This window comes from Cavia porcellus, unplaced genomic scaffold, assembly GCF_034190915.1.
Source record: "Cavia porcellus strain 051 isolate PalLab524CR breed Dunkin Hartley unplaced genomic scaffold, mCavPor4.1 scaffold_1, whole genome shotgun sequence".
NCBI classification, from domain to species: Eukaryota; Metazoa; Chordata; class Mammalia; order Rodentia; family Caviidae; genus Cavia; species Cavia porcellus.
In genome coordinates this window covers 212,033,327-212,045,701 of record NW_026947484.1, presented here as the reverse complement: position 1 = coordinate 212,045,701, position 12,375 = coordinate 212,033,327, and the positions used below count along the sequence as shown (strand labels likewise).

At 52.8% G+C, this 12,375-nt stretch overlaps 1 protein-coding gene across 3 annotated transcripts in view; it reads left to right on the top strand.

Annotated features, from left to right (window-relative positions):
- Nucleotides 1-12,375, top strand: part of Ttc7a (tetratricopeptide repeat domain 7A) — a 130,089-nt gene that overhangs the window by 87,282 nt on the left and 30,432 nt on the right. For all 3 annotated transcript variants that reach the window (XM_063229069.1, XM_003473072.4, XM_013155851.3), the window contains 4 exons: nucleotides 228-345; nucleotides 2,211-2,268; nucleotides 3,280-3,352; nucleotides 7,405-7,565. In XM_063229069.1, the coding sequence (XP_063085139.1) occupies nucleotides 228-345; nucleotides 2,211-2,268; nucleotides 3,280-3,352; nucleotides 7,405-7,565 (410 nt within the window). The remainder of the gene's footprint in view (nucleotides 1-227; nucleotides 346-2,210; nucleotides 2,269-3,279; nucleotides 3,353-7,404; nucleotides 7,566-12,375) is intronic.

Here is a 12,375-nt window from a genome sequence, read left to right as displayed (position 1 = left end):
CAGACAGGTCCTGGGGGTTGCTTCCTGGCAGAGGAAACAGCTGGGTTTTCTGCTCAGTGGTTGAGTGGCCCAGACAAGCCTCCAGCCTTTGGTCATGCTGCGTGTGTGTGAGCCAGCTCTGTTCTTGTCTGCATTTACCCAGCATCATTGCAGACTGGCAGCTGTGTTGCCTGCCATGCCCAGGGCAGCAGACCATCCCCAGTGACCTCTGCCTCTCCTCTTTGCAGCTGGAGGAGGCGGAACACTTTGCCATGATGGTGATCGACCTTGGAGAGGAGGCTGGGGAGTTCCTCCCCAAGGGCTACCTGGCCCTGGGTCTCACCTACAGCCTGCAGGCCACTGACGGTGAGTACCAGGCCCTGGGAGGCCTCTGCCTGGAAACAGAGGTTTGCTTCCAGACTCCAGAGCATCTTGTCCCTCCCTGTCAGTCTCCAAAGACACCGTCCACTTTTGGGATGGAGCTACTTGTACGTGCATGTACACACACCCACACATTCACACACACGCTCCACATCTACTGTTGTTCAGATGGCTGCAATCCGGCATTACTCTTCTGTTCTAGGAGTCAGGCTTTCCTTCTCCTAGGCCTGGCCAGCCCCTCTGAGCCAGGCTGCTATGTTCTATGGACTTTTGCTGCTTTCTTTTTAAAATTTTGGTTTTTTGTTTTTTTTTTGAGATAGGGCCTTGCTATGAAAGGCTGAACTCACTATGTAGCCCAGGCCAGCCTAGAACTCATGGCAGGCCTCCTGGCTCAGCCTCTCAAATGCTGCAATTACAGATGTGTGCCACCATACCCACCTTCCTAGGACTTTCTGTGTGGGGTTCCCAAGAGCTCTCCACCCCACTGTGGCTTCATTCTCATTCACCACTGTGATCTGGGGTCTTTTAATTCCCCTTCACATATGGCAGTGCTGAATATACAGCAAGTGTCTAATAAATACTTGTGTCTAGCTGATAGATTCCATTCCTTTTTGCCCTGGCCCTGCCAAATCAGCCCAAGCCATTGATTGGTAGGTGTCTACTTTGGTGTCTGTCTTAATCACTTTCTTTGTGCTGGGACAAAATACCTGATACCAGCAACTTGCAGGAGGAGAGGTATATTTTTAGTCCGTGGTTGGCTGATCCAAGCCAGGAAGGCCTGGTGGAAGGGTCTGGGCAGGGTAAGACTGTTCATATCATGGCAGCCAAGAAGCAGGGAGAGAAGTGACCAGCTGGAAAGGTAACCCCCAGTGACCTCCCTCTCTTAATCAGGCCCCACTCACTAACAAAAAGTCAGTATAACACCCCCAAATTCAATCACCTTCCAGAAGCCCTGCCTGTGAGTACATGAGGCTCCTTGGGAGACATTTAGATGTAAAGCATGTCATTGCAGCCTGAGATTTGGCAGTGATGGTGCCCACTCAGATCTAACCTGAAACAGGATGGATGGACCCTTGCCTCCCTCCCCAGAGGGCCAACCCCTAGGAGTCCCTCTGACCTGGCCTCAGAGACCCCTTCCAGCCCGACTTGTCTGTGGAGGAGAGGAAGTCATGTATGGGAGCCTGGTGCAGGGCAGCTCCTGCTTCTCAGAACTGGCAGTCATGGTGTTAAAGATGTCTACAATCTGTGCATGGACTGGTGAGGGAGGTACAGCCAGCTTGAATCAAAGCAGCATTTTTGCCTTATCCCCTGTCCAAGCAGTGGCTGTGTTTGTAGCTTTCTAAGCCAGGGTGCTCTGGCAACCATCAGCGCCTGGTCCTTCCCATTGGGAACAGGTCCAGTCTGGGTGGGGCCTAGACATAGTTATAGGAAAGCTGCCTTGGGTGCTCAGAGTGCCCCCCCCACAAGGCCAGGAACACCTGCCATGCTGCATTTAAAGCTGGGTGCCATTTACAGAGAAGGATTAACAGTAGCACTTGGATTTGAAGCTCAGGAAGGCACATGGTAAATATGGTAGTCTTTGGGTGCCCTGGGTGGGACACCTGGGATGCAGAGTGCTTGTGGGCTTGAGCCTCTGAGTGGGCCAACTTGGTGCAAATAGCGAGGAAGGTAGAAGCAATCAGGGTACCAGAACTGCCAGGAGGCCAGGGCAACAGCATCAGCTGGGCCTCACAGACCTTTAAGTTTTCCAGGCAGGGCCCCTTGGGTTCCTCCCTGCAGAGCTCCTATGCCCAGAGGCTGGGGCATGGAGGACTGGGAATACAGTTCCTCATCCCCCGTGTCTTCCACAGCCACCCTGAAGTCTAAGCAAGATGAATTGCACCGGAAGGCACTGCAGACACTAGAGAGGTGAGGAGACTGTTACACACCACAGCCGCCCCTTCTGCTTTGGGGGATGAGGTGGCATTTCACGTGCTTTACTTCATGTGACTCTGTCATGTTTTCTCTATGAAGAAGGTATTTCTGTTTGCATGTTTTGGACCAGTAAACTAAATAGCTAAGAGGTTCCCCAGCAGGGACAGACTGTCCTCAGCTCAGGGCCTCTGGCTTTCAGTGTTGGTGGAATCAGGTGGTCACCTAAGAGCTGGAGCTATGGCCACTGCGTCCAGGGTTCTCCAGTGGAAATAATGACCCACAGCTGTTGTGATGATTTTATGAGATAACGTAGGAAAAGCACCTGCAGTGTCCTGCATGTTGCAGCCATAAATAGTGTCTGCCTCCTCCCAGCACCTCTTAGTCTCCCACAGACCTTAGCAGAGACTTCGGCAGCCTGGGCTCTCAGGCCCACCCCTGATCAGCCTTTAGTCACTACACCCACTCCCAACCTCTGCCTCACATCTGCGCATTGTCTCTCTGAGCCTGTGTGACTTGCTCCCTCCTAAACATGGAGGTGGCCATTTTGCTTGGTGGGGCCAGGAGGAATGGGGGCCTTTCCCTCTCTGCTCCCTCCCCACCTGCTCTTTATTCTCAAGGCTGCTTGCCCAGTGAGGCTGTCCCCTGCCCTCTCCTACAGGGAGTATTGTCCTCTGTCCCTTGGGGTGAAAGCCATAGCAGGCTAACAGATGGACATATGTGCGTCTGTCTCTGCTCCCTAGTCCCACCATTCTTCACGTTGTCACCTTGAGGCTCACGTCCCAGGTGACCTTACCTCAGCTAGTGAAGCCCTCAGAGCTGCTGCTCTTGCCTTGTGCTGGCTGTGGGTCTTGTGCCTGCACCTTTGTCCCCCTGCTGGGTGCCCCTCCAGTCAGCCCTGGCAGAGCACTCTTAGCACCCAGGACAGAGCTGCCATTGCAGGCAGCCAGAGTCATGTGCTGAATGCTCAGTTGTTGGCAACTGACTTGTCACTGTCTCACCATACAGAGCCCAGAAACTGGCACCTGACGACCCCCAGGTCATCCTCTATCTCTCTCTGCAGCTGGCCCTCGTCCGACAGGTAAGTTGGAACAATTCCTAACCCCCAGGACCCTGGAGCAGCCCACCTCCTGGCAGCTCCACCTACCAGGTGTGTGCTCACCTGACTTGACTTCTCTCAGCCTCGACTTGCTTACCTATTGTGTGAGCATGTCTGTGTCCTGCTCAGGGGCACAGTAGGGGTGCAGTGAGCAAGTGTGGCCACAGCCCTGGCCCATAGTGGGCACCCTGGGAAGGGGTGTGCTCTGCTCTGTCTCCCCTGGAGCAGGGCGGTCTCCTGAGATCGCAGTCACAGCTGTGTGAGTCCTGGCTCCCCTGACCTTTTTCTGAAATCCTGGAGAAACAGCAGTTGGTGCATGGAGCTCTTTCTGGATGGCTGTTGGTGTGGTATCACTCTCAGGCTTCTACTTTTGGGGCCTGATAGGGACCTCTTGTCCACTAGGACCTGGGGCCTGAGAGGGACCTGTTGTCCACTAAGACCTGGGGCCTGAGAGGGACCTGTTGTCCACTAGGACCTGGGGCCTGAGAGGGACCTGTTGTCCACTAGGACCTGGGGCCTGAGAGGGACCTGTTGTCTGCTAGGATCACTGCCACTTCCTAGGTCTCTCCCCTAGACCTGCCTGCTTCCCTGGGCTGGGGACACGGGCTCAGAAGGAGCTTTTCACTCCCCAGTCCTCAGATGCTCCTGCTCTCCCCACCCTGGCCCTGGAGCCCCACTCTCTAGCAAGGGCCACAGTGCCTAGTTTAATCTCAGTCAACTAACGCCTCCTTGAGCTCCTATATGAAACCCTGGCCTCTGTCTCAGCTGAAGGTGGCACCTGGGTGCTGTTCTGTGTGACTCTTCATTCAGCTCTGTGAGCTTTCTCCTCTGGATTGGAGTGAGCAGGGACCCTGCCCCCGACCCCTGTGTCATCTCCCCTGAAACACTCACGGACCTGGCTCCTCGTCTCACTGCATAGTGGCTCCCATTGCTGGCTGCTGGAACCCCTTTCCTGTCACCCCACACCTGAACCCTTGGCCCAACCTGTGTGTCGCCTGTCCTGATTCATCCCTGTCTCCCTCTGTGTCCTTCTGTATTTACTGTTTTCTCCCCCATAGCCCTGCTGTCCCTCCCGCTGTCACTGCTGCCTTCCCTTTCCTCCTACACCCCCTCTCCATGAGTCACTCAGCCCCTCCTTCACCCCACACTCTCCACTCTGCCCTGGACCAGGTGCTGGCCCTCTCTGTGCCTCTCACCGGGGCATCACTCTGCCCCCAGGAACACAGAGGGAAAGATACCTGAGACAGCTTTATTTTTAGTCCTCTGTAAAAGAACCTGGTGCTTTTCTTGCCAATCAAGTTAATGATTAAACCTTTGGGTGATGCATTTTTTAATCTCTTTAATTATTCATTGATCTCTGATGAATAGTGCCCATGTGCAGAGTGAGAGATGGTTGGCCGACCAGGCTGTTGGAACCTGGTGCCGTTTTCTTTAGGACCCCAAGTTTTGTTAGCCTCAGGGTTGTTGAAGGCCCCTGAATAGACTCTCAGAACTGGCCTTGAGCTTGTGATCCTCTTGCCTCAGCCTCACAAGAGTGGTATCATGCCTGACTGAGGAATAAGATTCTTTTAAACAGATTCATTGGTTGGGTATATTATCTTTTTTTACCTCAAGAGAGCACATGCTTGGCGTATGAGTGACCCTGGGTTTGATCCCAGGGTCAAAAAATAGAAAGAAAAACAAAAAAGAGGGAAACTCAGTAGGGTTCCAGCAAAGACAGAGCTCTGTTGTAGATAGCCAAGAAGCTATAGTGTGTCTGAGTTTGAGGGCAGGCATGAAGGAGCGCTGCTTCAGAGCAGATGGAGGACTCTCTGCAGTTCCTTAGGGCCAGCATCTTGGAAGGCTTGCAGAAGGAAACGTCCCTTTTCCAGAGCACCCTGTGCCAATACTCTGCAGGAGGTTTTGATTGTCTCAGCTACTGCAGTAGGTAGAATCATTCTCATATTGCTGCATAGGTAGCACGGCTCAAAGGGACGAATCCCCTTGCCCTGTGTGCCAACTACGCAGTGGCAGAGCTGGGCTACTTGTCCCGCCTAAATCCAGAGCCTCAGCTCTTGCCTCCACCAGCACCTGAATAGGAGATTTACCCAGCAGTCAGGTTGTCCTCCCCAGTACCACCAGGGCAGGAACCTAGCAGACTGTGACAGAGCTGCCTCCTCCTGGCCACTGCCCTTACTCCATCTCTACCTGGTCATGGCCTCCAGCCTTCTAGGGGCAAGGTCACTGAGGGTTAGCAGTGTGGGGGACAGGAGGCTCATGGGTCTTGGAAAACTAGGCCAGGTTGGAGGTGCCTGGACTCTTAACAGTGAAGCACAGATAGCATTCCATACCCTGAAATTACAGCATGAGAAGAGGCTGGCTTTGATCTGGATGGGCTGACCCTAGACCCTTGTCCACCACAGCCCAGCCTGTTGAGAAGCACTGGCCGGACTCAGGACCCAGGTTGGGGCTCAGCTGTGGTGCCCACCAGCTCCACAGTGTTGGACCTCTGCACTTTCTCAGGGAATTTGGAAAGACAAGCAAGCATTTCACTTGAGTTTATGTTCATTTGGTTAACCCCTCGAGGTCAGGCCTGTGCTCAGCAGGCTGCTGAATTTAGGGAGGAAGAGTCCCAGGAACAACTAGAATACAGCTGGGTGGGACTCACAGAACTCTGGTTTCTGCGGTACCCCACCCAGCCCAAGAGAGCATTGTCAGTGGGTATGGGGGCTGGTGGTAGCTCAGAGCAAGAGGCCCTGTGCGCATTTGGTGGGGAGGGAGATGGCATGGAGGGCACAGGACTCCCTCCAGGTCACATGGGACTGCTTAAGGAGGACTGCAGTCACACGGATAGCTTAGCCTTTTTTGAAGAATAGTGTTTACATTGGTGACTGCCAGAATTCTTGTTACTCCTTCATGCTTATGGAAACTTTCCCCAGACCCTGCCAAGGGTGTGTAGGCCGGGCCATGTGGGACCGAGTGCATTGCTCTCAGCTCACTCACTGCCCTCCTTGGCTGAACAGCAGGTGGGATGAAGATGCTTAGCATTGAAATGGGATCAAAGAGAGCAGCTTTGGGGGAAGGTATAGGACTCAGCCTATGGGTGCTGTGCTGAAAATTAAAAATGGTTTCTTCAGGCAGGAGTTCTTGTACCATCTCTGTCCTCAGTTTTCAGGGAGCAGGTGTAGAGTGGGGTAGGGGGAATAGCCAGGCAAGGGTGTGGCCTTAGCCCTGTGTGGGCATGCTCAAAAGTTGACCCTGTCACAGCTGCAAAGATCCAGTGCCGAGCTAGACTTGCTAGGGTAGCAATCCAGCTGGTGGGAGCAGTAGAAGGTGCCCTTCCCCACTGTGCCTGTGCCCTCTGGGTTCAGAGCAGCCAGGCCTGCCTTCTTGCACAAGGATCCCAGGAAGGCGTACAAACCAGAGCTGGTGGAGGCTGGGGTCTGGATGGCGGTGGATCTCTCCACACTGCTGTGATCTCTGCCAAGATCCGGAGCAAAGGCTTTCCTGCAGCTACCCCCAGGGGGCGCGGCAGCAGCTTCTCAGACCACACTTTCCTGAGCCGACCTGGTCCTACCTGTCCGGATTTGGAACCAGGATTAGCAGTTATTAATTGAAATAATTAATAATTATTAATGGGGGAAGAAGGAGAGAGAGAGAATAGGAGTAGAATGTGGCCACACCCCTTTTCCTAGGTACTGGCCTCTGCACCCTGTTTTTGTGCCTCCCATGGGCAGAACTCTGCTGATTCTGGAAGGGCTGCTGCACGCAGCCAGGTCCCCTCTCCCTGGTGTGCACACACCTCCTATGTAGGAAATGCTTCCTGTTGTCTGTCCAAATCCTCCATGCTATGCCATGGACTCACTTTCGTCTCTCTCCACTGGGACAAAGAGTCCCTTCTTGCCAGGCTGTTTGGGGGATATGTTTTCTCACAGCACCATCCCTGCATCCCAGTGCCAGGGGGTCACCTGACCTGAACCTTGTGGGCTCTCCTTGGTTGACATCTGGTACTGGAGTCTGGGGAAGGTCCCTAAGCTGGCGGTTTCCTTTGGCAGATCTCCAGTGCCATGGAACAGCTGCAGGGGGCCCTGACAGTGTGCAAGGATGATGCCAATGCCCTTCATCTGCTGGCACTGCTCTTCTCTGCCCAGAAGCACTATCAGCATGCCCTGGACGTCATCAACATGGCCATCACCGAGTACCCTGAGAACTTTAAGTGAGTTCCCTGTGGACAGTGCTGGGTAGGGCTGAGTTGCCATCAGCAAAAGTGCCAGCACACATAGCATAAGAACATATTGTGTACACACTCCCTGGGTAGAGAGATAAGGGGGTGTGCAAGACTAGGGGAGTGGTAGGCCTGTGGTCTCCTTGGGACTGTAGGGTTGTAAGATTGCAGAAAAGAATGCACTGGGGTGCGTGTGTGTTTCGTATGTCCTTCCCCCACCTCCACCCCATCCTAGGATCTGTGTGAGCTCTCAAGGTTACCAAGGCAGGTAACTTCACCATGACCCTGACAAAGCTAGCCAAGGATGGGGCCTAACCCTGGCAGGCACTGGAAGCCTGGAGGAGTCCAAGGAGCCGTGGCATGTGAGCATGTCTGTACCCTACTCTGGGGGGCCCTGTCAGCAAGTGTGAAATCCGCCTGGTCCGTGGTGGGCAGCGAGGGAAGAGTTGTGCTCTGCTGTGCCTCCCCTGGAGCAGGGCTGTCTCCCGAGACTCCTCTTCCTGCCAAGGCTAAAGAGAGGTGGTTTGGACATGGCCTGTATCTGAACTCTGCGGTGTGTCTCACTGGACAGAGGGCCTCTAGTGAATGAGGCCAAGGAGGGGAGCGCCACCCTGCTCATCAGAAACCCTGCGCCTTGCCTGGCTAACCCTCTCCAGACTCACCCCTGCCTGCAGCACCTTGGCTCCCAGCCTGCCCATGCAGGTCCCAGCTGTTCACAGCTGTGCAGGCCAGTTGTTGCCACCTCCACAGACTTAGCCCACTTGTACTGGAGGGATAGCCATGATTCTGAGCCTTGATTTAAAAATCTCCAGTACAATACAGCAATCTTAAGTGATAACAGTTTAATTTATCATTTATAACGAAAGTGCATAAAAAGCAAAAGTTCTCCCTCCTGGAGCCAGTACCTTGATTTTTTCCCGCGGACTCCATCTTTACACCTGTCTCTGGCAGGATCTGACTCATTGCTGCTATGTGTTTCTCCATGCATGTGTGTCTGTATGCCTGTATATACCTGTGCATGCATGCATGTATATGCATGGAATGTGTGTGTGTGTTTGCTCTTGGTTAGTTAGGCCTCAGGGAAAACAGAAGTGGTCAAGAAGAAAGCCTCAGAATCCTGATTGAGGAAGGGAAGGGGTTCCTCAACCCCTCAACTACTCCATGGCCTGAGTGTGTTATCAAAGAAATAAGTTGCAAGCCCAGGCTCTAGCAGCATTTTTATCATTTTAACAAGCAGCCTCACTGTCCTTCCTACCCCCGAGACTTACAGGGAGCTGCCTGCAAAGCAGGGTCCCCACTTCTGGTGGCTGGAGCCATAACGGGGTCAGCATCTGCCAGGGAACAGCTCACCCTTACAGATGTCTCAGTACAGGTAATCTCAGGGCTTAAGGGGCTCTACAGGCTAGGACCTGGCATGTCTTTGCAGTGATGTTCCACAGAACATTTGGGGACTAGGAGGCTCTACCGCAGTAGGACCTCACTTTTTCCTGTTCATCTAGGAATCAGTAGAAAAGTAGCAGTTCTTTATCTTGAACCACCATGAACCCCAACCTCCTGGACCAGGAGAGCTCTGTTTTGATCTGAACTGACCCTAAAAGCCTATAAAACTGATTGAAAAGATCTGGGGAGTTCTGCCTCCCAAGACTGCAAAAAAATAGGAAAGAAAAAATATATAATATATGCATACATGTGTATTTGGGTGTGGTGGGGCTCAGGGCTCCATGTACCTCCAGCTGTGTTGCATGACGATATCACTTTGCAAAACAAGTCAAAACTTCCCCAGATATGAAACCTTGGAGTACAGAAACCCATGAATTAGCAGGAAATGTTACTGAGTCCATTCTGTGTCAGGATTGCTGAAAAATGTCATTGCTCTTCGATTGACACTGCATCCTGCCTCTCCAGCTGCTCCCTGCACTGGGAACAAGCCGTGCATGGCTCCAGCTGTTGCCAAGGCAATTAATTAAACAACCAGTCCAGTAAATACCGCTCAGCAAAACAACACAAACCAAATCCCCTTCGCCCTGACCTCATTGTCCCAGTAGAATCTGTTTTTAGAGGTACTTAGGGGCTCATGATATAGATCTGTTCACCATGCCCCTCACAGGCATCTGTCTGATGGCAGAAGCCTTCTAATCTTCTGTTCCTGTGAAGACTGTACCTGCAGTGCACCCCAGGCTGGTGTTGGGGTCCATGCTTTGTCACTGTTTGGTACCCAGGATGGACCCTCATCCATATGAACTCTCCTGTGGAAGAGCCATAGTGAAGTCCCTCCCTTGAGTCTGTCACCTGTGTTACCGGGAGCAACCTGTTCCTCCTTGGAAAGACAGTATCTGTCCTGGGGCCTCCCATTCCTGAGGTCTCCTCTGAGGCTCAGATCAGAGAAGGTCATGCAGCTGATAAACAGTGTGTCTAAGGCAGCAATGGGGTGGGCTGGGGGCCTGGCCACAAACAATGTCACATTAACATCTGAGACCCAAGGGTGGCAGTTCATGCAGTGACCCAGAGCTGGAAGGAAAAGGGGCCTGGCAAGGTTGGGGCCTTGGGGGTGGGAGTTGAGGTCTGGGAAGAGCTTTGTAAAGTCACTGTGCCACATAGGCAGCATCTACACTCCCAGAGCAAAACCCACTTTTCCCAGAGTCAAACTTTTGAAAGTCCTTCTGAGCTCAGGGTTTAGAAAGCAAAGCAAAGAGACTCTTGATGTCTGTGCTGTGGGATGACCCTTACTTAGTGGAGCTCAGGTTTAAAGAGGCAGGAACCTGGTGAGGCAGGGACCGATGGCCCCTCATGGACAGTGCAGACCTGCTGTGGTGGGGGAACTAGACACCTTGGGCAGCTTCCTGAAATCCTGTGGGTTTTCCACTAAGTCCTGGACACATATGCTGGCTGGGCAGTGCAGCTGGTCAGGCGACCCAGGCCTGCAGGGGGCCTCCGAGCCACAGCCTCCCTGTTTGGAATGTCAGAGGTCCCAGGCAAGCCCTGAGATGTCTCTGCTGACCCTTTCTTTTCATCTGGGGTGGGGGAGGCAGCTGGGAGGCCTGAGCAGGGAGGGGCAGGAATATGGGGTCAAGGGGAATGGGCCACTGATAAGCGTTCTTCCTGGGGCCATGGGCACTGTCGGCGATGGTTTAAGGTAACAGATTCCTGGCGCTTTAGTCAGGCCCTTGTAGTGAAGGTCACCATAGCAACCAAACAAAGTTCTTGGGCTAATGATGGGAGCTTTCCAATAACCAGCCTGTCAGTCACACCCCTGGCAGCTGTCCCAACTGACTCTGAAGGCCCAAAACGCATACCTAAGGCAGCCTAAGGTTTCTCTTTCGGCTCCACAGTGGGCACGGCCACCACCTCCCACCCCCTGTTCCCTAGGGGTCAGAGTAGACTCTCTTGTGAGTTCCTGCTGGTCCAACCCTGATCATAAGGGAGTTAGTCCTAGGGGAAGGTCTTCTGGAGCCCTAGCAAGGGAATAATACAGCCCTCTACATGCCAGAGCTTGCCACCCTTAAACAAGTGAAGGAGTACAGCCATTTGCCACAGGACGCCTAAACTGTTTTGGAAAATGTTTGAGCTGATAACTAGGCATAGCTAGAGCCAGACCTCAGTAAAGTTCTGGTAAAGTAAAGCCTCCAGGGCACCTCTACCTGGCTGACCTCACCTACTTTTCAGATTGCATGAGACACATTCCTAGTGGTACATTCCACTGAGCAGACAGCATCAGAGGCCTGGGGTGTCTGTTAACATTTCTGCCCTAAAACCCTGTGTAACTGTTCTTATTAAGGAGTTGTAGCACATCAAAAGGATGCTTAAAATTCCAGCACTCCAGTGAGGAGGTTGGAAACAAATGTATTAATACAAACATAGTTTATCATTTTCTTGCATTCATTAAGCTTGTTTGCCAGCCACAGTGCCTGCAGACACTGGCCATAGGGCCAAATGGTGGGCCATGGGGCCAAGGCGTAATCACTGCCAGCCCTGGACCCTTCCCAGAGGTCAGTTCCTTCTCAGCAGGCAAGGTTGCTATTCAGCATTTCTCCAGTTATTTCATAAGCACCGCTGTGGTCTTGCTCCGTGTGATGAGTGTGAACTAGAAGGTGCAGCCTCAGCCTCCAGGGTGTGGGCTACTCACACTGAAACTCAGAAGGGCGATGATGCCAAGGGTTGTTTTGTTTGGGGAAGAGAGGAGGAAAGGCAGATATTTGCAGGTTTTCCAAAAGGAATTCTTCAGTCTTCAAAGGTGGCTTTAGCTGTTGGTTCCCAGTACTTTTTGCTCCCCCTGCTTATGCCTGGGCTGGAGGTGGCACTGTCCATCAGGACAGTGGTTCCCTACAGTGGACGGACCTTGTCCTTAGCAAAGTCTTGGTGCACCAGGGCTCACTTCCCTCTGCACAAGGAGTCTAGGTCCCCCAGCCTGCTGTCTGGTAGAGGTAACGACCAGCAGCTGGCTTTGTGCAGTGTGGGACCATGTATGTTCTACCTGCACACCTCCCTGGAAGGTCTTCTGTGCTGAACAACTCTGCACAAGTTCTGTGTGGTTTATGCTCAAGTCAGCCAAGGTCAGGAATTGATGTCTGGAGAGCTATCTGGAGTTCACCGGAGGTGGCCTGCAGAGTGGCCTAACCAGGAGGATTTAGTTTCCTATTTCCTCATTGCGAGGTGGAGGATCATCGTAATGCTTCAAGGATTAAGGGACATGGGTCAGTGTAATCTTGGGTCCTGGGAAAATCACTGGTTTTAGCATGAAGAAGAGCTGCTAAAATGAACCCTGCTGTACTGGGGATCAATGTCAGGGAAGCTCATAGGGTGT